The sequence below is a fragment of the Myripristis murdjan genome, chromosome 10, assembly GCF_902150065.1.
Source record: "Myripristis murdjan chromosome 10, fMyrMur1.1, whole genome shotgun sequence".
Classification (NCBI taxonomy): domain Eukaryota; kingdom Metazoa; phylum Chordata; class Actinopteri; order Holocentriformes; family Holocentridae; genus Myripristis; species Myripristis murdjan.
In genome coordinates this window covers 10,548,247-10,575,590 of record NC_043989.1, presented here as the reverse complement: position 1 = coordinate 10,575,590, position 27,344 = coordinate 10,548,247, and the positions used below count along the sequence as shown (strand labels likewise).

The following is a 27,344-nucleotide window of genomic DNA, read 5'->3' as shown; positions in this document are numbered from 1 at the left end:
ATGACAAAGGCATCACAAGGAGTGCCAGTATAATGCCATCATGATGAACGAGAGTGGCACCTCAGTGGCAGGCAGGGCCCTAAAATATGACAACCATCACACAGTGGCACATTTCTGACTCAGAAGCAGATTAAACTGCAAACTCAAGTGACAACAGCAGACAGTTTGCTTAACTTCTGTAGTCTGAGAACCACAAACACCAGCCATCTGCCTGTTAACTTGACTATTGTTGAGTTCTGTTTTGTCACCAGGTATAATGTATTAATACTACTATTGCAAATGATACAAATACTAATATATCAAAGTACATATTGTGATGTTTAATGATGCTATTTGTTCCTGTAAAATATTTGTAAATCAAAGCTATCACCTAGTCAAAACTATATGATTTATGTGTGTATCCCATACTGAGCTATGCAGCTGGTATATGAGGCTTTGTAGAAACCTCGAAGGCTGAGAATATTCAGAATGATGCTTTTTAGGAGTACATAAACTTGCCCCAAAGCCGGCTATCCTGGGGGACATGGGCTGGGACCCTGTAGCTGTTGAGTTTAAAGGCGAAATGATATGGCTTTGGAACCGCTTGATAAACACGTCAGGTGATAGAACGGCTGAGAGAGCTTTCTGCTGGGCCAGAGTGCAAAACTACCCTCAGAGTAAAACTAGTTTTTCAGTCTTAAAGGAAGTTCAACTGCAGAACATATTTATGAATATCTTAACATGTAATGTTACAATGTTCAAGGAGAGGATATTAATCCATTTAAAAAATCAATGGCTGTCTGAGAAAAGCTCTCAACTTAAATGCAGATAAAGACAGACTTTGATTTATAAGACCCTTATGTCACATCCTTTCCAGGCAAGTATACACTGTAAAAAGAGTCTGCCCGATCTGCGATGTCAGCAATATTGAAAATGAGTGAAGATGGAATTGTTATTCAAAAATAAAAAAATTAAAACTGCATGTTTTGTTCCTAAAGCTCGAAAAAGGAGACAAGATAGACTTTTTGTTTAACTGTCATTGTGTTGTGTTGCAAAAATACATTGTGTTTTTTCAAATTAGTGGTATAGGGGAGTGGAGGGACTGAAAATAGAATGATATTGAGTTGTAAAGTAACTAAGTGAACACCCAGGAAGGCAAAACTAAAAGTGTGCACCCTCAGGTTAGCCTGCTGAGATGTGCTGTGCCTCCACTCTGGCTGCACATCCTGTTGATGCTCCTAGTTGGGTCTGTTGTGGGTAAGCAGCCTTGGTGGTCTGTCAGTAGGCAGAGAGATGGCCAGCCACAGCCGCATCCCTGAGCTGAGCTGCTGTATGTCGCTTTGCTCATTGTTCAAAGGCGCTGCTGTTCGAATCACATTTAACACGGTGATATGAAAGTGCAGAGACAGAAGAGCTTTTTTTTTTTTTTTTTTTTGGTTCACACAAACAATTTCAACCTGCCGCAAGCTACATATGGGTTATGGTGTTGCTACCAGTTCTGGGTGTTAAAATAAAGCTTAGGCCATCAAAAGTCCAGCAAGATGTGCCATCAGAAACAAAGACAACAGGAGGCAACAGGAACAACTATCAGAGATTCATGATGCTCAGGCGCATCTGATAAACAGCTGATGCTTCTCAGCCTCTTCAGGGTGAAGCTGAGTTACTTCCCTTCAGGAGGCGTAATAGGAAATCAAGAATGTTTATAAAAAAGACCTAAATGCTGTTGGCTTAATTCATTTGGGCCGCTGATTTTAGTTGGCACCATGGCCTTGGATGCACCCACAACTGCCTATGTATGCATTACCATAATGAATACATGTGATTTTGAATGACGCTGCTAAATGTTTTTTTTTTTTTTTTTTTTTTAATTTATTTTACTTGTGGTATCTGTTGTCCAGTGCTTCAATACTGTTTGAGCCAAAACAAATTCTCACTGTCACAGCGAATGTTGGGTCGGACCCAAATGCAGGAGCAATAAGGCAAAAAACGCTCAGTGGCAAATAAAAATATTTAATAATTCCACAGGAAAGGCAGCATGACAACCAGCACAACAAAACAAAACATCACAATGAACAGACAACAAACAGAACTGAACACAGGACTTAAGTACACAAGTTAATAGGAAACAGGTGGAAACAATCAGGGCGGGGCAGACAATCAGACCAGAGGGAAACACGCGAGGGGAAGGGCAAGTGACCTGAAACGAGAGGAGAGTAGGATTTCAAAATAAAACAGGAAGCCACGAGACAGCAGACACAAGAACAAAACTCAACATAACTAAATGTGATTGCTAGGACATGACACTCCCTTCTGGTGGACAATAAAATATCTATCTCACATTTTGATACACCAAATAATGGGTATACAACTTATGTATTGATGAAGGTAAATATCTAAGAGTTTTAAGGGGGAGAAACAACAGATGTGACATTTCTGGACAGCTGCAGTTCAGAGTGGCATAAGACACTTTTTATTTGCAGTGAGACTGAACCAAGCCGATGTCATCACTGAGACGACAGATGCCGTTTCTCTACCGTTTTACTGTTGTACTGCGTTTATGATATTGTATTGATGAATGCATATTTTTTACTAAATTTGGCTTCTTTGGCTCCTCGCCTTCCTTGATGCCTTTATTATCAATAAAACAAACAAACAAACAAACAAACATCAATATCTTAATAATAACTGACAATGCAGAGCAGCAGTGTACAGCAGCAGCTAAATGCTTGCTCACATATTTAAATTTGATTTCTCCAGCGCATGAAAAATACACATTGACTCACTATAATTCTCTCGTGTTTGACTTTAAGCGGCGAGAGCCAGGATGCAACATCAAAGAGTTGCAGAAATAAATGTATCACTTCACCTCTGACTCTGTTATGGTATTTTGAGCACTCACATTCACTCATTCTTATCTTTAGCTCCTGAGTTGCCGCGATCCCATGTCGTCTTTGAAGTGGTACAGCACAGCAACAGGTGCAGGGCATGCTGAGCTCTTACATGTAGGTTACATGTTGTGCTCTCAGCCACGAGACTAGGGACTAATATCACAGGTCTGCCTTCATGTTGCTGCTCTCTCTCTCTCTCTCTCTCTCTCTCCCTCACTCTCTGAGACAGCTTCACAGAATCAGGATTTCAAAGATTTATTCACTGCACTCCAAACCATCTCGTGAACGGACTTTTGGAGGGAGGGTTTGTAATTAGATTAGAACACAGAGTTTGAATTTTTCCACATTAAAATAAAATAAAATTAAATACAATAAAATTAAAGTAAACAATTCTGAACAACAGTTTTCATAGCAAGAAAATCAAGTGAAAATTGACTTTGATCTTTAGCATGCATTCATATTTCACTACTAAATTTTAATGTTGAAGTTATACTTTGGAGGACAGGGTTAGCTAACTTTGAGAGGATTTTCTGATATGAGTCGTGACAGTGTTGACTTAATGTATGGAGAGTTTCAGCTTAAAGGTGTTTGCTTACACTTGTGATGTATGGAGCACAACTGACCTGCATTTTACATTGTGGCAGATTAGTGGAGACATTGTAACTAAACATATTCTATATTCAGAAATAAATTCTGGACTCACCAAGATACTGCGATAAGATAATGTTTTCTACACAGCAATATGAAGGTGGATTTATTGTATGTTTATGTATCAATCAACCTGAGGCCATGCACTACTGTGGCCTATTTTCTTTTGATATCTAGTCTAATAAGTAATAAAACACAATAAGTAAGTACACATCTTAAGATTCAGTGAAAAATGAAACAATGGGTTTGATGGATTTGACAGGAAGTGCATCTTCTGTTTGAACCAATCACACATGACCACTTTGCAAACCTTGATGATCATGAGACAAAACCTTTCATTTGAGTTGTAAACCTTCACTTGTGCAAGACGAAGGAGATGCACCACAATGATCCGAACACTGGTTTCTCTGAATCTTCTTGGTACTCTGTGTAAGTGCAACTCTCATCTATTCCAAATGTATTAATGCAAACAGTCACTAAGTATTGAACTGTGTCAGTTATTGAAAATACAGCAAGATCATATTGTAGATTATACAGTTTTCGTTGGTCTTATCATCTGTCTTATGTGTGCAAACTTTTATGTTTGTGTCTCTTTTCCAGTCCTGGTTCAAACCCTGGAGGTTCCCCACCCGATGCCTTTGGTTGTGGTTCGTCTTGGTGATAATGTTACTCTGTCATGTCCATTGCCACAGGGGGAAGTCAGATTCGTTTTCTGGTATAAGCAATCTGTTGGACGTATGGTCCAAACAGTTGCAGTACAAAGTCTAGACAGTGCAACATTTCATGAACAGTTTAATAATACGCGTTTCTCTGTTCGAAAAAGTGTTTCTGAGTTTAATCTGATCATCAGAAATGTAATCAGAGAAGATGAAGCAACATACTTCTGTCAAGGAGGAACAGCATATAAAATGTTCAACCTTAATGGAACATATTTGCGTGTGAATGGTACAGTATGATACTCTAAATGTTTATGTCAGTTATGCCACAGTTAGTCATCCCTTTTTCAAAAGCTGCACTAAAACTGATTGTGTGATGATTTTTTAAATGGAATCACACAGATTACAACCAGCAGAAGTCTGTCCTCCTGACACAGTGGCCGGAGACTGAGTCCGTCCAGCTGGGAGAAGCAGTGACTCTCCAATGTTCGGTTGTCTTCGAGAACAAAGAGAGGAGCAGCTGGTGTTCAGGTGAACACAGTGTGTACTGGTTCAGAGCCGGATCAGGAGAATCCCATCCAGGCGTCATTCACAGTCGTGGGAACAGAAGTCATGAATGTCAGGAGAGTCCTTCTCGTCAACGGAGCTGTGTTTACACACTCTCCAAAAGTGTAACCAGCTCCTCTGATGCTGGGACTTACTACTGTGCTGTCGCCACATGTGGGGAGATGCTGTTTGGAAGTGGTACAAAAGTGGACACAAGTATGTTTTTCTATTTGTATTTTATTCATTCATGCATTTATAGTAATATTCAGTCACTGTAGTTCACCAATTAACTGTAAACCATTGTTAAAATGGGTTATGAAGCGATACAAAAGGATAAATAATCATTAAATGGTTAATAAATTTAAACTTAATTTACTAATATGTTTAGTATTTAGTTTTCCCTACCTAGACCTTCTTTACATTTATTTTTCAGGTCTCCTTTTATATACTAATTTTAAATACTGTTCATGTGTAGAAGTTGTAGAAAAGTTTCTATTTTTTTAAATATCAATGTATATTTGGACACTGTTCCATACAATTGTGTCTCATTAAAGACTTTTAACCCATACATTTTATATGTTTTTTAGAGTTTAGGGTTATAGCAATATTTTTTATTTAAAAATGTTCTTGTTTTGCTTTTCTTGTCGACACATCTGGTTGCATTTGAAGCTGGGAACATACTAAAGCAAATGATGATCCTTTAGTATGAAAACTTATTAGAATTCATAAAGACTTTTGCAGCTGTTGTGATGTGAAATCTTTCTGTGATACTCACAGTCACTGATGAGGTAAAAGCAACTGAGGAGTTGTCTTCTTTGATTTTTGATTGCAGGATCAGAATTGTTTCCAGTTGATATTGTGCTTGGGACCCTACTGGCTTGCTCCAGCATTGTAATCGTCGTCCTTATTTTCTCCAGAAATCGAAGGCGAATTTGCCAACACTGCAAAGGTACAATAAATTCAACAAAATATTCATATTTTCTGATGCATGAAAGTCAGGATGACCCTTGGTAAAGGTATGGTTTTACTTATTATTTTACTATATATATATTTTTTAATCCTGTCTGAGGTATAAATTTTTTAAATTATATTGCTCTCATGCTTGGCGTGAAAATGTCCAGTTTGTTCTTATCATGGCTGCATAGTATCTGATTTTTTTTTTTTTTTTGTCATCTCTGTTATTTGGTCTTTTTTGTAGGTAGGCTATACTGTATGCAGACAATATAGACTTCAAATCACAATGAAAACGTCACTTACCAATCTAGTTTTAAAGGGACAATAACAATGTGTCCAGAGAAAAGGTGGACTTGTGACAAGACACACCACTTATTGTTGGACAAATCTGGGTGGAGAAAATGACTGGAAAATGTTTTCTTTTAATGGGTTTTATCAAACTGCCAAAAACTGGGAAAAGAACTGAACCTCTTACTGCTAATTACCCAAATTCACCCCTTCCTGGCCGCACAGGTGTGCAATAGGTGCCGACCCAGTGAGCAGATTACAGACAATACAGCCTTAATGCAAAAGAAAACACTTTTGCAGGTAATACAACAATAGAAGCTAGTGGAGCTTCTCAGTGGCCAACACAACTAGACTATAACCACAAGACTGTGGTTGTACTAAGCAGGTCTGAGGTGTGAATCTGGGTTAACTGTGTAGCTGCCAGATGTTCCTGAAAATTTTCATGTGATGTGCTCTGGTAGAAGAAGATGACAAAAATTACCCAGAAATGACAAGAGTCACTATATTATATAATATTATTTGTAGAGGGTTGTGTTTTTAATATTTAGATGTAGACTCATCAAATTATTGTTTGGAAATATCTTTCTGGGTATTGTCTTCAATTCATAAAATGCTCATTTTACACTGGTTATGAAAAAGCACAAATGTAGATCCTTGCATTCAAAATAACTACGACGTAGTTACAAGCTCATTTTTTTCTCCAGAGTTCTTGAGGAAGCTGATCAAGTGCCTTTGTCATAAAGAAGAATGGGTTGTTTGTCTCTGAAATCTGATCAATACTTTTCAAAGAGCACAGAGAGCACACTACTGAGAGTTTTTAATTAACAGACAGAAGTAACTCCTCTGTCATGGTATTATTTAATCCTAGTGCAGCCTTTGATATAGTTCAGTCCAATGACTTTTGAGCCTCTGAAAATGGGGTGACAGTGTTCCGAAACGGTTAATGCCATATTTTTGTTCAACCCTTTAAATTCAAGCTGAACATCTGCACTTCAATCACATCTTGATTACTCCATTTCAAATCCACTGTGGTGGGGCACAGGGGCAAAATTGTAAATATTGTGTCACTGTCCAAATACTTATGCACCTTACTGTATATCAGGTTTTTTTTCTCTTTCTCTATATTTTCATCACCATTCCTTGTAGTATCAGTATCTTTTCCAGTGAATTATTTTTGTTCCCTTTTCTTGCCTCAGTTGCTGTAAAACACTATGAAACCTGGTTAAGACAAGTGTTATATAAATAATAACTTTGTTTATTTTTTCATAGGAACAGTGACTGCTACAGACCATCTTGGACTTGAAAAATCAACTATGCATCACCCCAGTGATCTGGTAAATGCATTTCTAAGAAAATTGTTCAGTGTTGTGCCATTTGATGGGACATTGTGGCAAACATATGATCTAATCCTGGCCCTAAACCTTTCCTTTAAACCACACAATTATTTGCAGAATACTGAAGCACAGGAACTGAATTATGCAGCGTTGAATTTCTCCTCAAGGAAAGCTAAAAGAGGACAGAAGAAGAGAGAGTTGCCAACGGAGAGCATTTACTCTGCTGTGAGAACAGACGAGTAAGGCTCTTCGTCGACTGTCACACCTAATCTGAAGCTTAATAAAACTTTTGATATGAATTGCCATAGGCTGCTTTGATCTCTGGGTTTGACTTGACTTGCAATAGTCAAAGAGTGAAAATCAGCTTTACTGAATGTAAGCGTGTCATTTTTTACATATATTGCAAAGATAATTTTGTAAAGGACAAGAACTTGATGATTCTCTCTGTTAATACTGCATACATTCAGTTATGTTACTTTACTGAAAAATAATATTTATTTTTATTGTGAAACCTCTTGCAGATACTGAGACATTTGGATCATTGTCTCTTTAAAGACACTTTGCGTTTTCTAATCAATGGGTTTCCCTATTGGGTAGGGCACATGCAGTTCTAGCCTTGATAGGAATTAATTAGGAATACTCTTATTTAATGTTTCCATTTCAAGTCATGTGGACGTCATTTTGTTCAGATTTATCAGTGTTCAGGTCATACCATGGTCAGTTGCTCCAACATTTCACAGTGTCCAAGATTCGATGAAGATGACACAATATGACACAATGGATCACTTTTTCTATTTTGTGACAAGTTGTTAATGTGTCGTTAATTTTCACCAGTTTTAGGGTAATGAAGTGAAAGTTGGAAGGAAGAACCATCAACCAAATGATTTGTGTTGCTTATCCTTCTATTAATGCTAGTTTTTCTGCTGCAGCAGCAGATATCGTATTAAGTTTGCATTTATTACCTTGTGTCAATCCCTGTGTTGATCACTGTCTTTATTATTTTTCTGTTTTCTGTCTGTTAGTGTATTCTGAATTTTACAACTGAACAGACAACACCATAGATAGTTGTCTCTTTTTTATGCTGCTGCCATCTTTTGGTGGAAAGCAGGTGAGTCAACAAACAGGACAAAGGCAACAAGTTCTTTTAAAATGACACTTGCATTTCCATGAGTTCTGCTTTTGTTATAGAGGAGGCTTTGATATCAATGGCCTGTAAATCAATATTGAACAATATTATACATAATCCAACCACCATGTTTGTACGATATACTTGTAGGATAGAGCTGAATATCATGGTAAGTTTTTCACAGCTGCTTTAACAAAACATAGTTAAGATATAGGCACCAAAATATTGCAATTTAAAATATTAACACCAACTAATAGCAGTATTCTTATTAATAGCTTCCAACTGTGTATGTTATATTTTTAGCTGTAAAAAAGGTTTTATATTTTTTTAAACTCAGTTTAAAGTGTTGTAAGTGTTGAATGTGCTGAAGTGTAGACTGACATACAACATGACAGTAAGAATCAGAAGAATATCAGCTTAAGCACCATGGACAGCTCCCTTGAGGCTCAGCGAAGTGACAGAGGTGTGTAGATGCTGTAGATGAGATTTGCTCAAACTCCTTTTTCCCTAAATGTTGACTGAAGGCTTGTCTTGTGTCCTCCACCAGCTGTCTCTCACTTTATTGTAAATCTAGCCTGTGAAATATCCACGCTGCCACATTTATATTTCAGCTTCAGGGGCATCTTGAGGACATTTTGAGTCCCTTTTAATTCACTACATTGTCAATTTGTTTGTTGTTTTATCTCATTTGATGATTAAATGTTGAAAATGCACTTTGCAAAATGTAATTGGTTCTTACTAAGCGAGATTTGTCAGGGAAAGACTGACATTATTTGACAACTTGTCTGTAAGAGCTAGGAAACAAGCTGTTTCTCAGTTCTGGATCAGGACTTCAAATTATCTTTTTGAACTTGAACCTAAACCTCCCTCAGCCTAAGCTACATATGAATACAGTTGCAGCCAAACTTATTCATAAAAGGTCCAGGTAAGTGAAAATGGACTGATCTGGGTTGTTGTTATTCCAGCCCTAACCCCCCGGCTGCTACAACCACTGATGTTTGAGGTAACTCATTCAGTGTCTTTGGGTCATGCATTTATGTAAACATTTAAAAAAGAACTGTTGATTTTGGGATAAAGGTCGATTTGGATGCCAAATAGAAGAGGGCAGAGATGCATTCAGTTATATTGGTCCAGTTTTGTTCAAAGCACTGACTGCACACACACACACACACACACACACAGGTAGACTACTGACATACAATGATGCATGGAAAACAGAGCGTCATTGTGGTTAGGCTGTCAAAGTAAGGTGTGAACTCGCAGGGGGGCATTTGCTTCCTGTCTTGTCTCATCTCAGCTTTAGTTGCAGGAAATGAGACTGACAGTTGCACTTAAAGCTTGAATGTTTTTCAACAAGGCAAGTACAAAACCATTAGATTCTTTTTAATTGTTATCTATGTATTGTTGCAATAAAAGCTTTCTCACAGCAAGTTATGGAGAACAAGAGGGTTTACACACATTCACACCTGTCCAGCTATAGGAGACACAGTTTTAGTCACTGGGTATTTCCATTGCAGTAGTTGAAGGGTTGTGATGATTTTCTTTTGTAGTTACTGGGGGATGGGAGGGGAGGGGACTTCTACCCACATCTTGCTAGAGGTTGCATAATGAGTGTGAGGTGTGATCCTCACAAGCTCGCGCCTTTGACCTTCAGGTTTTCACCGCTCCACCTCAAGGCTTTGACCTGTTGGCCCTTTTTGTCCGGGAACTCACATTCAAAAGTTAAAATGAAGCAAGCTTTTTGTGTATGTCAACCTTATTAAACATAGCTCTATTTTTCAATTTTTAATTGTTGACTCTAAAATCAAGCTTTAGATTTTGAGCTTCATGCAAAGTTTTATCTGCCCAAAGTAAGATCTGCGGATGAAACCAGCAGTTTTTCAAGTTTAATTTGGAGAGCCATTTTATTGTAACCTCCCTGCCAGGTGGGTTTGAGCTCAGTCCTGGTCGTTAAAGAAATTAGGGACTTCAAAATATGTAATTTTTGTTTGACAGAAAACAAGAATACCAGGTCTTACCTTCACATTTAAGCAGATATTGAAACAAATTTTAACACCTGATGTTTTGGGCACTGAATTGAAAATTCTCTTTTTTTAATCCTCACTGGATGTTTCATACTGTTGTGCTCTGCATAATCCAATTACTTTGACAGCCACTCCTCCATATCCCTCCTGCAGTGTAGTTTTCAAATGAGTGGAATAGGAGGGGTGGGACTGAAACTCTGGAGTCGTCCAATTATAAAAGGCATTTTGTTTGGTTGTTCATGACATAGAGACATGGTCAGGCTTGTCAGATGGATTTGTGACTTTTGGTCACACACAACCTATAATGATATTAATTATGCTCAAAAACTATGAAATGAACTCAGACAGGATGTCATATGCTTGAATGATCGATTAAGATGAGATTTTGATTTGTACCTAAAATGAATGTACATCCAGGAACGCAAAACTAAAATTAAAAAAGATTAGCCTGCTGAGGTGTATTGTGCCTCCACTCTTGCAGCACTTCCTGTTGATGCTCCTGGTCGGGTCTGTTGTGGGTAAACAGTCTTGGTGGTCTGTCGGAGGCAGAGAGATGGCCAGCCATAGCCGCATCTCTGAGCTGAGCTGCTGCATGTGGTTTTGCTTGTCGTTTCAAAGGCGTTGCTGGTTGAATCACACTGAACGCAGTGCTGTGAAGCAAGAAAGGCAAAAGAACTTTGATAATTCACACAAACTATGTTTGAGCTGCTACGCCTTACATTTGGTTTATAGTGGTGTTAACACTCCTGAAACAGAAAACATACAGTATCTACATGTTCAGGGTGGTGAATAGCACTTTTAAATTTTTTTCTTACACTTTTAACACTTCTGGATTTATCCAAATACAGATAAAAAAAATCTTCCTTTACAGGTACAAATACAAATAGTAACTACTATTATTTGCTTCAGTAGAATCAGCAGCTGTGAATCTCGTCAAATTTAAACAGCACAAGAAAAGTACACCAAGATTCTGTTGTATTTGACTTAAGGAGAGGAGAGACATGATGCACCGACTTACAGAAAGAGATGTGTTTCTTCATCCCTGGCTCTATTTTGAGAACATGTGCCGCCCTTTTAGTCCCTGCACTGAAGGGAGATCACATGTCTTCTTTGAAGTGGTAAGCTGCTCGAAGCATAATGAGCTTTTATAGTGTGAGCACATGCTGGCTACCTGTCATACTTTTAGGTAAGAAAGGGAGCTAATCTCATGGGCCTGTCTTCATTATTACCTTACCAAACACTCTGATGAACTCAGTGTGAAGAACTTATAATGCAGGATCTGATGATTAAACAAATGAATAAAGAAATAAACAGACAGATTCTCTGCAGCAACAGTTTCCAGTGCAGTAGCAAATATGAAAACTATTCTTTCATATTTTAATGAAGAGTCCATTCACAAAATCTTAACCCAGATGCTGGCTTATTAGGTGAAAATCAATCCAAGAATCCTAGAAAAAAAAAAAAAAAAAAAAAAAAAAAGTCCCCAAAGATTTTGTTTTATGGTTGTTTCAATATAACCGTGAAAAACCGAAGCTTGATATCTAAAGTTAGATTTTTGTTACAACAACCATCCTGCTCCCAATTGGTAAAGCACATGAAAACAGAACTATTTGTAAATAACAAGCTTAGGTTTTCACAGTTTTTTTTTTGATGGTTTTATCAGATCAAATTTCTTGCATTTGAGAGCAGCACATATGCAGTAGCAGTCAGACAGGAGGTACAGACCAGGTGGTGACACTGTGCACCGACATGGAGGGACTTGGGAGGGAGAGATGGCCATGCCCACTGGAGATAGCCACGCCCACTTAGGAGACAGGAAGTGTATATCATTTCATACCCCTGGCGCAGCTTGTAATGAGTCATCTTCTGTGTAGAACATCTTTGACTTCACAGAATAGAAAAATGTCAGATGGTACTGGACACCAGTGTTTTTAATCAACTTCAAATCTGAGGTGACACCAAGTATGGGAAAAAAATAAATAACTGAAAAAGTAGAAATAAAACAAAATAGATCCAATAGTTGTCAGAACAGTCATATTGAAAACAATGTAATCTGTCAATATTGAAAACACTGAGAGCTGTTTGTTAGAATATTTTTTGTTTTTATTTTTGAAGACATACAATATAGTGCAGCAAATCAAATCTTGATTTTTTTTGTTCCCAAAATAACACTATAACATAAATAAATAAATAAAAGTTATCAGTTGTTTATTAATGCTTTGTTTCTATTGTCTGTGTTGAACATCGCTATACCTGTGCATTTGTGTCTTGTCATTGACATTGTCCTAACACTAATCACCATGGTTAGCAAACAGTTAACATTGAATCTGTAAGTCAGGGAAATTCTGTAATACTACAATGACAATCACACAGCAGCACATTTCTGAGTCAGACACAGACTGAGCTGCTTTCTTCAGAACGTTACAAACCAGGTGACAGTGCAGAAGTCAGGGATACAACTTGCAACAAATAATACACACAGGAGACACAGAAACACAACATCAACATTTACAGGAACATGTATATTTGGCATAATCAGTGCTGCTTTATCACCGTTGCAATTTGTATCCTGCTCTTACAGACAACAGTGGATAGAAAGGCTTATTGCCATGTAGCGTGTGCCTTCAGATAGCAATAGCTGGATTAAGGCTAAAGACAACATAACATAAAATACAGGAGAAGATGAAAGCAACAGCCAAACAGAATGTCTGAATAATGGCCAAGAAGGCAAGTAAAATTATTTCAGTGTATGGATGTATAATATAACTGAAAAGCCACTCACACAGGTAAAGGTTTCTATTACAAATGTTTGCTTCACATACGGGAGCAGAGTCCATAATGATATCAAGGTTCCTTGACGGTCGCCTTGCCTTCATTGTCACTGGTGATCTGTGCAGTGAGACTTTCTTCATGTACATTTTAGATCCTACAAACACTACACGGATATATTTATTTTTTAAGGTGTTTGGCTAAAACTCATATTCCAGGCAACAAACAAGAGTGCAAGGGATTCATTGTCTTACTGATGTTGTGAGAAATCAATTGACTGCACTGGACATCTCTTAGCACCTAACAGCATTTTAATAGCACATTAAAGAAATGAGAAAACAAGCTCAAGGTCCCAAAGGCGCCCTGTGATGTCACGGACCTTTTCCGTAAAGACTATGCCACATTGTGAAGCAAAAAAGTGTTTTTGAAATTACATGAAGTTGCACAGAAATTAGACACACGATTTGCACTTTTTTTCAATGAATTTATTTCAGCCTAAGTTAAAGCTGCAGGGTGGCTGTGACTTCTGACACAAATTATTTCTGGAAGGTAAAGCACTGTTATTTTACTATTGCTTGTTGAAATATCATCAATAACATCTTTCAATATGTCCCTCTACTTTCTGTACAAAGCATGCATTGACATTTTCTGGAGCTGCAGTAACCTTTGAATTATTTCAGGCTAATAGGCCTTAAAATACACATGTATCCACAAGTCATGGAAATATAATGCAAAAATATTTATAAATTATATAGTGGCTGATTTCCATATGTAACAAGCAGATTGGAGAGTAACCTACAGTAAGGTGAATTTTTTTTGTCAGCCCAGAGAAAATAGAACACAACATTTGCCATTATACCAGTAAAATGCAGGTGCCAATTCTGCAGACATGTTACATTTCCCTAAGACAGACATAGACATAGATGAAGATCAACTTCAACTCCAGTGTCCTCTAGGAGCATATTTGTCGTGGGCTGCTACGCATCACAAATGCAGATCAACACGAAATCAGAAATCATCAAATGATATACCTTGAGAATAACAAAAACAAAGCATCAATCCACATCCAGTTCATTTCAGCTGCTATTTCCACCCAAAACCTTTGACATCAGAATAGACCGTCTCTTTCTCTGCTGCCCTGGAAGGTCTCATTCGACCGTCGCCACCTGTCCTCCTGGTAAAGGTTGGTGCAGAATAAACCAGGGTGGCCTCATTTCTCTGTGGGATTACATGACAAAAAGTTATCATTTGGTACATATCAACATAAACACATGCCCAACCTTTTGTTACTTTTTTTTTTGGTTTGTTTTTCATTTCCCTAACTGCTGGCTTTGCTGATCATCACTGGCTGTTGAAGAATTTATGTGCAGGGGAATTGCAGCTGGTTAATAAAATGAAAAATACATCAAAAACAGCAGGAAAATAAGGTTTCACTAGACTAAAGCAAATTTTATTTCATTGTTAATACTAACCTCTTGGTTGACTGAAGGGATGCACATCATAGCATTAAGGTAGCTTCAACAAAATAACGTTTTATACAGCAAGGCATGAGAAATTTACCGTCACAGTAACTGGGTGTTTTTGTCTTGATGGTGTAGATGAGGAAGGTGATAACAATCAGACATATGGCCAATGCAGCAGACAGCACTAACAGAAGTATATGCTGGGCCATATAGTTATCCCAGTTGGCTGCTGAAACATTATGAAAAGGAACAAATCATTAAAGGTAACAAATAGTAAACATTTGTGTAATATAATATTAACTCATCTATTTTATAAGTTAATGTAACGTAAAAAAATAAATCTTGGCTTAGAGCGTATCTTTTGGGGTTTTACTTGACTCCTAGAGCAGTAAAAATACAAATTTCTGAACTGAAATGAAAATGGCTTGGTTACCTTTGATGTCCAGTTTAGCTCCATTTCCAAACAGGATCTCCCCACATGTGGCCACAGCACAGTAGTAAGTCCCAGCATCAGAGGAGCTGCCGCTGTTCTTGGAGAAGTTGTAGACACAGCTCTGTGGAGGAGAGCCAGCCTCAGGACTCTTCTCACATCCATCACCCCTGTTTCCATGAGTGTAAATGATCCTGGGATGAGACTCATCTGATCTGAACCAGAACACACTGTGTTCTGCTGGACAGGCTTTGTTCTCCGAGTCAGAGAGGAGTGAACACTGGAGAGCCACAGGGTCTCCTGGATAGACTGGCTCAGACGGAAAGACTTCAATGATGCTGCTGGTGTCACGTTTTGGATCTAAGGGAAAACAAAAAAAAACAAAAAAAAAACATGCTTATCCAATCTGTTAAAAAAATGTGAATTAACATTTCCCTTGACTTATATATGAATTATGTATATGGACAAATATATTTTGGACATTGGGATAACAATTTCAAACTTTTTGGTGAACATGAAACTCAGTGTTGCTCTATTTACCTTTGATTCTCAGAAATGTTCCTTTCAAAAATGTCATGCTTAATTGATCTACTTTTATACAGTAGTAAACTGCAGTATCACTAAGTTTGGCTTTTGTAATATGTAGAACAAATTTTCCAGGCTCTTGTTTTGCTTGAATTTGAGGAGTTTCAGTAACACCATCATAATCAAAGTTAAATGTTCCTCCTAGGAATTCAGGAGAGTTTCCAGCAACAAGTCTGATCCAAAATAAAGATGTTTTTTTCAAATTGTTCCAACGCATGCATGATAGAGTCACATCTTCCCCAACATGAGCAGTCTTTGTCTCGAAGACCTGATCGTCTGTGCATCCTGTAAAAAAGCCAATGCAGAGCAGTAATTAACATAAGTAACTAGATCTAGAGTCACATATGTCACCATATAATTTATTGTTATAAAATGATGATACTTGAAATAAATCAGGGGTGAAGCTGACCTCTCCACACAATACTTACGTCCAATCCTGAGCACAGACAGCATGCAAAAGACCATCAGCATTTTCTGCATGATCCACTTGAAACGGCTGTTAATTGAAACTACAGTGGAAGGTGATCTGCCCTGATATGATTACTGTATATCAGATGGGAGGGAACAAACGCCAAGCTCAATCTGATTGGCCTGTTGCCATGTTGGCCTTGCACTCTAATACCACAGTGGAAATAATGTCAACTGAATCTTTCCAACCTGCACACATGAAACAACATCAACAGCAGGTTTTATATTGTGAGTTAGTGACATGTCAATTCATGGTGGACCTCCACATTTGACACCAACAGTCAACACAGCAAGTCTTTTGTTCACAAGATTTCTTCGGTGAGGAAAAAAATATAAGTTAAAAACAACAACAACAACAATAAACAAACAAACAAACAAAAAAATAAAAGTATGTTTTTTGTAGGATGTAAAAGACATCAAAGCAATGTTTTCATCCTGTGGCCACACTGACATTCTCCAAATAAATTCCTGAGCTTTCTGTTTAATAAGTTTCCGTTACTGAGATATTTGGATGATTTATCACTGATATGGTTTCAGTGTGTGTGTGTGTGTGTGAAATAACTGAAACTGCCATGCTCTGCTGTGAGGTGCCATTTATTTTAGTTTAAAGAAAAGTTGTTCCTGTGTTTCTCAACCAGGGGCGTTGTAGTGGGGGGAAAAGCGGGACTGATTACCCAGGGCCACAATGGGGGATGGGGCCCTCGAAAGGCCTGAAATAAAAAGGTTTGCCTATTGACCGGCTATACAAGGGCCCAATAAGATTTCTTTTCATGGGGCCCAAAATCCCTGGCGGCACCCCTGTTCTCAACACAAACATGTTCAAACTGGACGACGATGAGACAATATGACACTATGGAGCAGATTTTCTGTGTTGTGACCACTTACTGGTTAATGTCTCATTTTTACAAATCATGCTCATATTTTTCATTTTTAGGGAAGTTAAGATATTTCTGATAAGGAAACGTCAAAATGTAACAGTTTTCTAGAAAGGTGAAAAAAAAAAAAAAACACAAAAAATATATTTTACCATTTATATTTTCAGGATCAGAAGATCTTTATTGCCAAGTTTTCACAAACAAGGAATTTGACTTGGGGTTAAGGTGATTCACATAAATAAATAACACACAATAAAATATCACACAACAAAATATAAAATATCTGGGAAAAATAACAATAAAACTAAATATACAAATTTACAATTCACATATTGTACATATGGTACACACTGTAGAGTGTGAGTATGTGTGTGTGCGTGTGTGTTGGCGTGTGTTCATGATGCCTACTGCAGAGGGGAAGAAACGGCGTGAGGTTTTAGTCCTGATGGACCGCAGCCTTCTGCCAGAGGGGAGGGACACAAACAGTTTATGGCCGGGATGGGAGGGATCGGCCGCAATCTTGTCTGCACGTTTCCAGGTCCTGGCCACGTACAGTTCTTGCAGAGAAGGAAGATTGCAGCCAATCACTTTCTCTGAAAGTGATTGAACAAAATGTAAAACTATGAAGTAGCTCTGTGTGGAAGCACGGCACTAACACTGCCAGGCTTAAGGGTTCAGTGGGCCACCCATCCAAAAACACTGTGAATCTGTGAATCTCTCTCTCTCTCTCTCTCTCTCTCTATATATATATATATATATATAGATAGATATAGATATAGATATAGATAGATAGATATAGATATTCAAAAAACTTAAGGCTGCTCTGGATTTAAGCATCAACCAAATGGCTCATGTCACATATCCCTATAGCATGTTAGTTTTTCTGCAGTTGCAGCTTTAAGTTTGGATTTATTGGAGTGTATCTATCCTGCAATAATCACTGTCTTTGCTGTCTGATCCACCAAGTTAGATGTTTGTGTATTCTGACTTTAACATCTTGCCACCGACAGCACCTCAAATGGTCAGCTCCCTCTTTACACTGCTGCTGCTGCTGCTGCTGCCATCTTTTGGTAGAAACAAAATGAGTCATCAAACAGGACAAAGGAAATCGGTTTATTCAAAATGAACCATCTGCTCACTAGATTAGATGAAATCTTAATATCCTTCTAACGTTGTATTTAACTGAAAATATGATATGGCATCTAAAAACCGTGTTTTTCTTATTTAAACTAAAAGTGGACAGAATAAGACAGAGCTGAATATCAACTTTATTTTGTTAAAAAAAAAAAAAATCTTTAATTTTTAGTATGTGCCAGATTTCAGTGAGTCAAAAATATGATCCAAATATAGTCAACACATGTAGGTGCCAAAATACCACTGCCATTTAAAAAACGACTACCTTGTGGTGCTGGTGTTCTCATCATTCACTGCTATTTATGGTGTTTCTCTCATGCTTGTCACCTGTTTGGACATTGTTTGTCCACTGTTCATTAAAACGTGTATCTGTAAGCCTTGTGTGTTCTGAAGTGAGGCAGACTGACAGATAGTTGGACAGACTAGAAACATGATCTTCAGCACCAGGGACAGTTCCCCAGACTCAGGCTGGGTGAGGTGATGGAAGCACAGAGAGTTGGGATTTTCCCTAAACCTGAGTTGAAGTCTGATGTTGTTTCCTTCATCAAATGTCTGTCTCTTCATTATGAACTGAGCCTCTGAATTCTCTGCATCACCAGATTTGTATTTCCGCTTCAGGGGCATCTCATGAATGTGTTAACGTTTTTTTTGGCTCCTATTCATTCACATTTTTTCAAACTCTGCTGTTTTCTCTTGAGGCATACTTTCTGATCCATGTTGATTTTTGTCCATTAGCCAGTGTCCATCGTCCTAAAGAGACTTAACATGAAAACTGTGATACTTAAGACACACAAGCTGATGACTTGATGACAATGTACATTCTCCAGCACATGCTGAGTGTAATTAGGTCAAGTTTGCTTGTTTCCTTCTTGCAGTCTTCTCAAATAAAAATATGATTTACAACAGAGGCAATTATGCAAATATTTTTAAATTAACAGAAGACACAGGAACCTCTGCTAAGTAATGAACACACATGGTTGTTACATTACACAAGTGAACATAGACTTTTCTACAGGTTAATAAATCATAAATCATACAGCCTATAACTGTAAAGGCAGAATCCATCGTCACCACCACACATATGTCAGTGCAGACACACCCGTGTACAGATATACATTCTAATCTTATGATCAGATTTTTTGAGTTTTCATCAGCTATCCATCCGAATTTTGTTCACTTTTACCAGTGTTTTACATCCTTTTGTTTTGTTTGTTTGTTTGTTTGCTGTTGTTGCTTATTTATGTTTTGATTTCCTCAGAGAAGAAATCTTGTGAACAAAAGACTTGCCATGTTAGTGTCAAATGTGGAAGTCCACCATGAATTGACATGCCACTAACTCACAATATAAAACCTGTTGTTGATGTTGTTTCATGTGTGCAGATTGGAAAGATTCGGTTGACATTATTTCCACTGTGGTATTAGAGTGCAAGGCCAACATGACAATCGGCCAATCAGATTGAGCTTGGCATTTGTCCCCTCCCATCTGATATACAGTAATCATATCAGGGCAGATCACCTTCCTCTGTAGTTTCAATTAACAGCCGATTCAAGTGGATCAAGCAGAAAATGCTGTTGGTCTTTTGCATGCTGTCTGTGCTCAGGATTGGACGTAAGTATTGTGTGGAGAGGTCAGCTTCACCCCTGATTTATTTCAAGTATCGTCATTTTATAACAATAAATTATATGGTGACATATGTGACTCTTGATCTAGTTACTTCTGTTAATTACTGCTCTGCATTGGCTTTTTTACAGGATGCACAGATGATCACAACTTCGTGACAAAGACTGCTCGTGTTGGGGAAGATGTGACTCTATCATGCATGCGTTTGAACAATTTGACAAGAGCATATTTATTTTGGATCAGACTTGATGCTAAAAACTTTCCTGAAGTCTTAGGAGGAACATTCAGCTTTGATAGTGATCGTGTTACTAAAACTCGTGGAATTACAGCAAAACAAGAGCCTGGAAAATTTGTTCTACATATTACAAAAACCGAACTAAGTGATACTGCAGTTTACTACTGTATAAAAGTAGAACAATTAAGAATGGATTTTTTGAAAGGAACTTTTCTGAGAATCACAGGTAAATAGAGCAATATCCACAAAAAAATGACACTTTGTTCGCAGGATGTGGTGATTTTTTTTTAATATATTTTCAAATAAATAGTTACAAAATTTATATGTGAATTACCAAATGTTTAGATGAAAACATGTCATGTCATGTCATGTTTGTCTATTGCTTATGAATACACATCTATGTTTATTACAGAAAAATGCATGTTTTTTCTCCTTATATTTCTCAGACTCAGAACCAGACATCACTGTTGTCACTCAAGTCTTTCCGTCTGAGCCAGTCTATGAAGGAGACCCTGTGACTCTCCAGTGTTCACTCCTCTCTGACTCGGAGAACAAAGCCTGTCCAGCAGAACACAGTGTGTTCTGGTTCAGAGCCGGATCAGATGAGTCTCATCCCAGGATCATTTACACTCATGGAAACAGGAGTGATGGATGTGAGAAGAGTCCTGAGGCTGGCTCTCCTCCACAGAGCTGTGTCTACAACTTCTCCAAGAACAGCGGCAGCTCCTCTGATGCTGGGACTTACTACTGTGCTGTGGCCACATGTGGGGAGATCCTGTTTGGAAATGGAGCTAAACTGGACATCAAAGGTAACCAAACCATTTTGACATTGGTGTAGAAATTAGCATTTTTACTGTTTTAGGAGTCAAGAAAAAACCCCAAAAGATATGCTCTAAGCCAACATTGATTTTTTTTTTTTTTTTTTAATGTTACATTAACTTATAAAATGGATCAGCTAATGTTATATTACAGAAATGTTTATTGTTTGTTACCTTTGATGATTTGTTCCTTTTCATAACGTTTCAGCAGCCAACTGGGATAACTATATGGCCCAGCATATACTTCTGTTAGTGCTGTCTACTGCATTGGCCATATGTCTGATTGTTATCATCTTCCTCATCTACACCATCAAGACAAAAACACCCAGTTGCTGTAACGGTATTTACACCAGTTTCTCATGCCTTGCTGTATAAAACATTATTTTGTTGAAGCTACCTTAACTCTATGCTGTACATCCCTTCAGTCAACCAAGAAGTTAGTATTAACAATGAAATAAAATCTGCTTTAATCTATTGAAACTTTATTTTCCTGCTGTTTTTGATGTATTTTTCATTTTATTAATCAGCTGCAATTCCCCTGCACACAAATTCTACAACAGCCAGTGATGATCAGCGAAGCCAGCAGGTAGGGAAATGAAAAACAAACCTGAAAAAAAAAAAGTAACAAAAGGTTGGGCATGTGTTTATACTGATATGTACCGAATGATAACTTTTTGCCATGTAATCCCACAGAGAAATGAGGCCACCCTGGTTTATTCTGCACCAACCTTTACCAGGAGGACAGGTGGTGACAGTCGAATGAAGGCTTCCAGGGCAGCAGAGAAAGAGACGGTCTATTCTGATGTCAAAGGTTTTGGGTGGAAATAGCAGCTGAAATGAACTGGATGTGGATTGATTCTTTATTTTTGTTATTCTCAAGGTATATCAACTGATGATTTCTGATTTTGTGTTGATCTGCATTCATGATGCATAGCAACCCACGCCACAATTTCCTCCTAGAGGACACTGGAGTTGAAGTTGATCATGTCTGTGTCTGGGAAATGTGACATCTGCAGAATTGGCACCTGCATTTTACTTGTATAATGGGAAATGCTGTGATCTATCTTCTCTGGGCTGACAAAAAAGATTCCTCTTACTATAGGTTACTCTACAATCTGCTTGTTACATACGGAACTCAGCCACTATATAATTTATATATGTGTTTGCTTTTTATTTCCATGACTTGTGGATACATGTGTATTTAAGGCCAATTAGTCTTAAAATACGCATGTATCAAACAAATTACTTGTTTCAAAATGTCAATGCGTGCTTTGCACAGAAAGTAGAGGGACCCTTTGAAAGATGAGGTATTTCAACAATAAAACAATAGTAAAATAACAGTGCTTTACCTTCCAGATATAATTTGTGTCAGAAGTCACGGCCACCCTGCAGCTTTAACTTACACTAAAATAAATTAATTGAAAAAAAGTGCTAGTTGTGTGTCTAATTTTTATGTAACTTCATGTAATTTCAAAAACACTTTTTTGCTTCACAATATGGCATAGTCTTTACGGAAAAGGTCCGTGACATCACAGGGCGCCTTTGGGACCTTGAGCTTGTTTTCTCATTTCTTTAATGTGCTATTAAAATGCTGTCAGGTACTAACAGATGTCCATTGCGGTCAAATGATTTCATGAGTAAGACAGTGAACCCCTTGCGCTCTTGTTTGTTGCCTGGAATATGAGTTATAGCCAAAGATCTTAAAAAAAAAAAACATATTGGTGTAGTGTTTGTAGGATCTAAAGTGTACATGAAGAAAGTTTCACTACACAGATCACCAGTGACAATGAAGGCAAGGCGACAGCCAAGGAACCTTGATATCATTATGGACTCTGCTCCCGTATGTGAAGCAAACATTTGTAACAGAACCTTTACCTGTGTGAGTGGCTTTTCAGTTATATTATCCATCCATACGCTGAGATAATTTTACTTGCCTTCTTGGCCATTATTCAGACATTCTGTTTGGCTCTTGCCTTCATCTTCACCTGTATTTTATGTTATGTTGTCTTTAGCCTTAATCCAGCTATTGCTATCTGAAGGCACACGCTACATGGCAATAAGCCTTTCTATCCACTGTTGTTGTGTTTCTGTGTCTCCTGTGTGTATTATTTGTTGCAAGTTGTATCACTGACTTCTGCACCGTCACCTGGTTTGTAACGTTCCGAAGAAAGCAGCTCAGTCTGTGTCTGACTCAGAAGAGAGCAATGATGGCAAGTGTAACCTGAAGAGATTTTTCTTCTCTCCAGTGAAAGGCAGACAATACAGTATGAACAATTCAGCACTTATGACAGAAGAGGGAAGCTTGTTCTACCATTGCTGCACAAGGGATGAGAAGAGTAACCACTAGGATGAACAAGGTCTGAGTGTAGGGCACAATGGACAGGGTAGGTGACAAGTAAGGCTGGAGGAGTAAAGCGAGATGGAGTTTATAACTCGAGATGGTAGATATGCAAAGGCAGTTTGTTGCACTGCCCTGTAGGTGAGTACCGGTGTCTTAATTTAATGTGAGCAGAGATGGGAAGCTAATGAAATGAGTAGAACAGGGGAATAATGTGAGAAATTTGGTTGGGCTGCAGCATCCTGGATGCGCTGTAGATGCCTCATAGCAGAGGTGGGTAGCTTGGCCAGAGGAGTGTTGCAGTAGTGTAGGTGGGAGATGTCAGCAGCCTGGACTAGGAATTACATCACTTCCCCTGTAACACACAAGCATAGTATATGAATGTTGTAGATGGAAAACCTGCAGAGGCAGGTTGTCACAGCACTGTTGTCCAGGATTCCCCCGATGTTCTTGGCAGTCAGAGGGGCCAGCAGAGTTGTTATGTCAGTGCTGATGGAGAAATGATTTTGTCCATTTTCTCTCAGAAAATCTGGGGGAAGAAATTTTTTGGAAAGCACCAGGTGGTGATCTTAGGAATGGATGTTCAGTGGGATGGAGGTGATGAAGCATACAAAGTAATCAAACACAGACATAGTGGTTGCAGTGAGGCTGGAGGTGCAGCAGGATCTGGTCAAGATAAACAAAAGCAGGTTGTTATTTGGAGAAGATTTGAAGAGAGCGAGGTCAGAGGCATGAGGCAGTCTTGCCATCAGTGTCACAAGGTTGCCTCATGCCTTGAGGTTGAGAAGTAAATATGCCACAAGGTGAGCCAATGACCTCAGCTTAGCCAAGTCTAATGATACAGACATTCTCTAGTAATATAGTTCATTTAAATATATTTCTGTGAGCAAGAGGTTTAGTCCCTTTTTTTTATATATATTAGTTCTACTTAGACAGCATTATTGTAGTATAGTAATACAATCACACAGCAAACTGAAGTGGAGGCACCTTGGCAGATTAAAAAAACAGTCAAAGATGACTCAGAAGGGAAGTCACTGTGATCAGTGATAAGATCTTTGTTTCTGCTTACACCTTGTGAAGCTTCACAGATACATTCTATTATTCAGAACTGCGAACAACACTGTAAACCAAAGGTAGGTTGGGTGTAGCAGCTCAAAAATAGTTTGTGTGAATTATCAAAGTTCTTTTGCCTTTCTTGCTTCACAGCACTGTGTTCAGTGTGATTCAAACAACAACGCCTTTGAAACGACAAGCAAAGCCACATGCAGCAGCTCAGCTCAGAGATGCGGCTGTGGCTGGCCATCTCTCTGCCTCTGATAGACCACCAAGGCTGTTTACCCACAACAGACCTGACTAGGGGCATCAACAGGATGTGCAGCCAGAGTGGAGGTACAGCACACCTCAGCAGGCTAATCTGAGGCTGCACAGTTTTAGTTTTACCTTCCTGGATGTGCATTCATTTACATTCATGTAAAAATCAATGATGTTTTTTGTTCTTAAAAACATACTGCAATCTTGTTATTTTTGAATTTGGAATTTAACAATATAGAATTTAAATTGAGTTACAATTTGAGCATTGTTAATGTTTTAAAGGTTGTGCGTGATCTACAATCATAAACTGCCCTGATAGCTCAGATCAAAACATGAACATTCATCCAAACTCTGAAACCCCAGTTTCAGTCCCTCCCCTCACTCCCAATGTGTTTGAAAACTGCAGTGCATTTGGCAGAGAGAGAATTGATGGAGGGGGAGGTATACAAAGTGAACTATAGTACAAAGTTATGAAACATCCAGTGATGATTAATTTTGCTTTTTTATTGTTTTGTGTCTCAAATAAAACTAGATATCCAATAGATATCAGCAACACATGAAAAATATGTTATAAATATACTTACTTTTAATCTACAAGTGCTAAAGTGATGTGGGTGCCACCAGTGAATCAGCAGCGTTCTTCTTCCCGTCAGCAACTATGTAAGAAAGGTATTTTATAAACTTGAGAAACTGCAGTGGGACTACACCCAGTGACTAAAAGTGCATGGGCCTTCTCTCACTGAGCTGATATGAGTGTGTGTAACCATCCTGCCCTCTGTGACTGCTTTTATTATAAAACCCACACATCAATAAATTAATTAATCAATGAATTAATTACATTTAAAAATATAAAATATCTTTAAAATCTTAACTAATGTCTAATCTAAGAATCTAATGCTATAAGCTGCTCGCCTTGCCTTAAAAAAAAAAAAAAAAAAAAAAAAAAAAAACATTTCCTGAAACTAAAACTGAGATAGACAGGAAGAATAGCCCCTGTGAGTTCACACCATATTGAAAACCACAATGAGGCACATTTTCCATTTATCATTGTTTGTTAGTCAGTGGTTGTGTCAATGTGTGCACATAATGTGCATGTATGTGTATGCTGAATGATGTATAATTCACAAAAATGCACACAATATATAAAGTATGATAACATAATATATGAATGCAAATGGGCGTGCATAGTAGTCTTCGTTTTGGCATGAAAAATGAAACTTTGTCAAAAAAAAAAAAAAAAAAAAAAAAAAAAACTACAGCAGCCAAATATCTCAGGATGACCCAAGTCAAACCACACTGCACCTTATCTTATTATTTTCCATTATTATATTGTTAAGAAGTTATTTGGTGATTCTCTAATGTTGTATTACATGAATCTACTAACAACAAGACTGCAGAGTCCTGCAGCAGGTCAGTAGGACTCGCACGCAATGATAAATGGAAAATGTGCCTCATTGTGGTTGGGCTGTCACAATATGGTGTGAACTCACTGGGACTATTCCTCTTGTCTTGTCTCAGACCGGGGCTACTCAGAAAAAAAGGTGTGATGGGTAAATATTATGTAACTCAGGGGTGCAGACAGTAAAAGCAAATTAAATTCGGTGGGGTAGCTGGAGAAAATAAAAAACAAATCTGATCATAATAACATTAGAATTAGAACATTAGAATGCATTTTTAAGCGTATGTGTGTGTGTATGAGTGTGTGTGTGCATGAATGTGTGTGTATGTGTGTGTGTGTGTGTGTGTGTGTGTGTGAGAAAGAGAGAGAGAGAGAGAGAGAGAGAGAGAGAGCTTGTAGTATCTATGTGGTACAGCACACTTAAAAAAAAAAAAAAAAACACATTTAATTCCAATGATTGGTTTGTCAACAGTATCTGAACACGAGCTCATAAATATTTACACCGTGTGTATCGGCATCATCACATATAACAAATCAGGAAGTGGTGGAAGGAGTGAATTCAAAACAGTCTCTATTTTCGTCTCCTCTCTGTGGACCAGCCAATCACATGAGGCCACAAGGCATCAGAGGGCGTGTCCTGGCCTTCCCAGACCTGTAGAAAAATCTATGTTCACTTGTGTTATGTAACAACCATGTGTGTTCATTACTTAGCAGAGGTTCCTGTGTCTTCTGTTAATTTGAAAATGTTTGCATAATTGCCACTGTTGTAAATCATATTTTTATTTGAGAACACTACAAGACGGAAACAAACACCTTCAAACTTGACCTAATTACACTCAGCATGTGTTGGAGAATGTATATTGTTATCAAGTCTGCACACAGCTTGTATGTCTTAAGTATCACAGTTTTCATGTTAAGTCTCTTTAGGAGGATGGACACTGGCTAATGGACAAAAATCAACATGGATCAGAAAGTATGCCTCAAGAGACAAAAGCAGAGTTTGAAAAAATGTGAATGAATAGGAGCCAAAAAACTTTAACACATTCATGAGATGCCCCTGAAGCTGAAATACAAATCTGGTGATACAGAGAATTCAGAGGCTCAGTTCATAATGAGGAGACAGACATTTAAGGAAACAAAACCAGACTTCAGTTCAGGTTTAGGGAAAATCCCAACTCTCTGTGCTTCCATCACCTCACCCAGCCTGAGTCTGGGGAACTGTCCCTGGTGCTGAAGATCATGTTTCTAATCTGTCCAACTATCTGTCAGTCTGCCTCACTTCAGAACACACAAGGCTTACAGATACATGTTTTAATGAACAGTTGACAAACAATATCCAAACGGGTGACAAAAATGAGAGACACACCATGAATAGCAGCGAATGATGAGAACACCAGCACCACAAGGTAGTCGTTTTTTTGAATGGCAGTGGTATTTTGGCACCTACATGTGTTG

At 38.1% G+C, this 27,344-nt stretch overlaps 3 protein-coding genes across 3 annotated transcripts; 2 read left to right on the top strand and 1 right to left on the bottom strand.

Annotated features, from left to right (window-relative positions):
* Window positions 1-3,892: 3,892 nt before the first annotated feature.
* Window positions 3,893-7,562, top strand: LOC115367088 (vascular endothelial growth factor receptor 1-like). The gene is made up of 6 exons (XM_030062806.1): window positions 3,893-3,944; window positions 4,116-4,460; window positions 4,574-4,933; window positions 5,550-5,666; window positions 7,229-7,293; window positions 7,411-7,562. Exons 1-6 carry the CDS (start codon window positions 3,902-3,904, stop codon window positions 7,534-7,536), a joined length of 1,056 nt encoding a protein of 351 aa, XP_029918666.1. The 5' UTR covers window positions 3,893-3,901; the 3' UTR covers window positions 7,537-7,562.
* Window positions 7,563-14,522: 6,960 nt separating this feature from the next.
* On the bottom strand, window positions 14,523-16,170 carry LOC115367005 (uncharacterized). The gene is made up of 4 exons (XM_030062697.1): window positions 16,119-16,170; window positions 15,109-15,465; window positions 14,773-14,901; window positions 14,523-14,593 (listed from the first exon to the last, which is right to left on the bottom strand). The coding sequence occupies exons 1-4, from the start codon at window positions 16,168-16,170 to the stop codon at window positions 14,523-14,525; spliced, it is 609 nt and encodes a 202-aa protein (XP_029918557.1).
* Window positions 16,171-18,597: 2,427 nt separating this feature from the next.
* On the top strand, window positions 18,598-26,547 carry LOC115367004 (uncharacterized). Its single transcript, XM_030062696.1, has 6 exons — window positions 18,598-18,644; window positions 19,769-19,776; window positions 19,920-20,249; window positions 20,470-20,832; window positions 21,053-21,175; window positions 26,489-26,547. The coding sequence occupies exons 1-6, from the start codon at window positions 18,598-18,600 to the stop codon at window positions 26,545-26,547; spliced, it is 930 nt and encodes a 309-aa protein (XP_029918556.1).
* The last annotated feature ends 797 nt before the right edge of the window (window positions 26,548-27,344 follow it).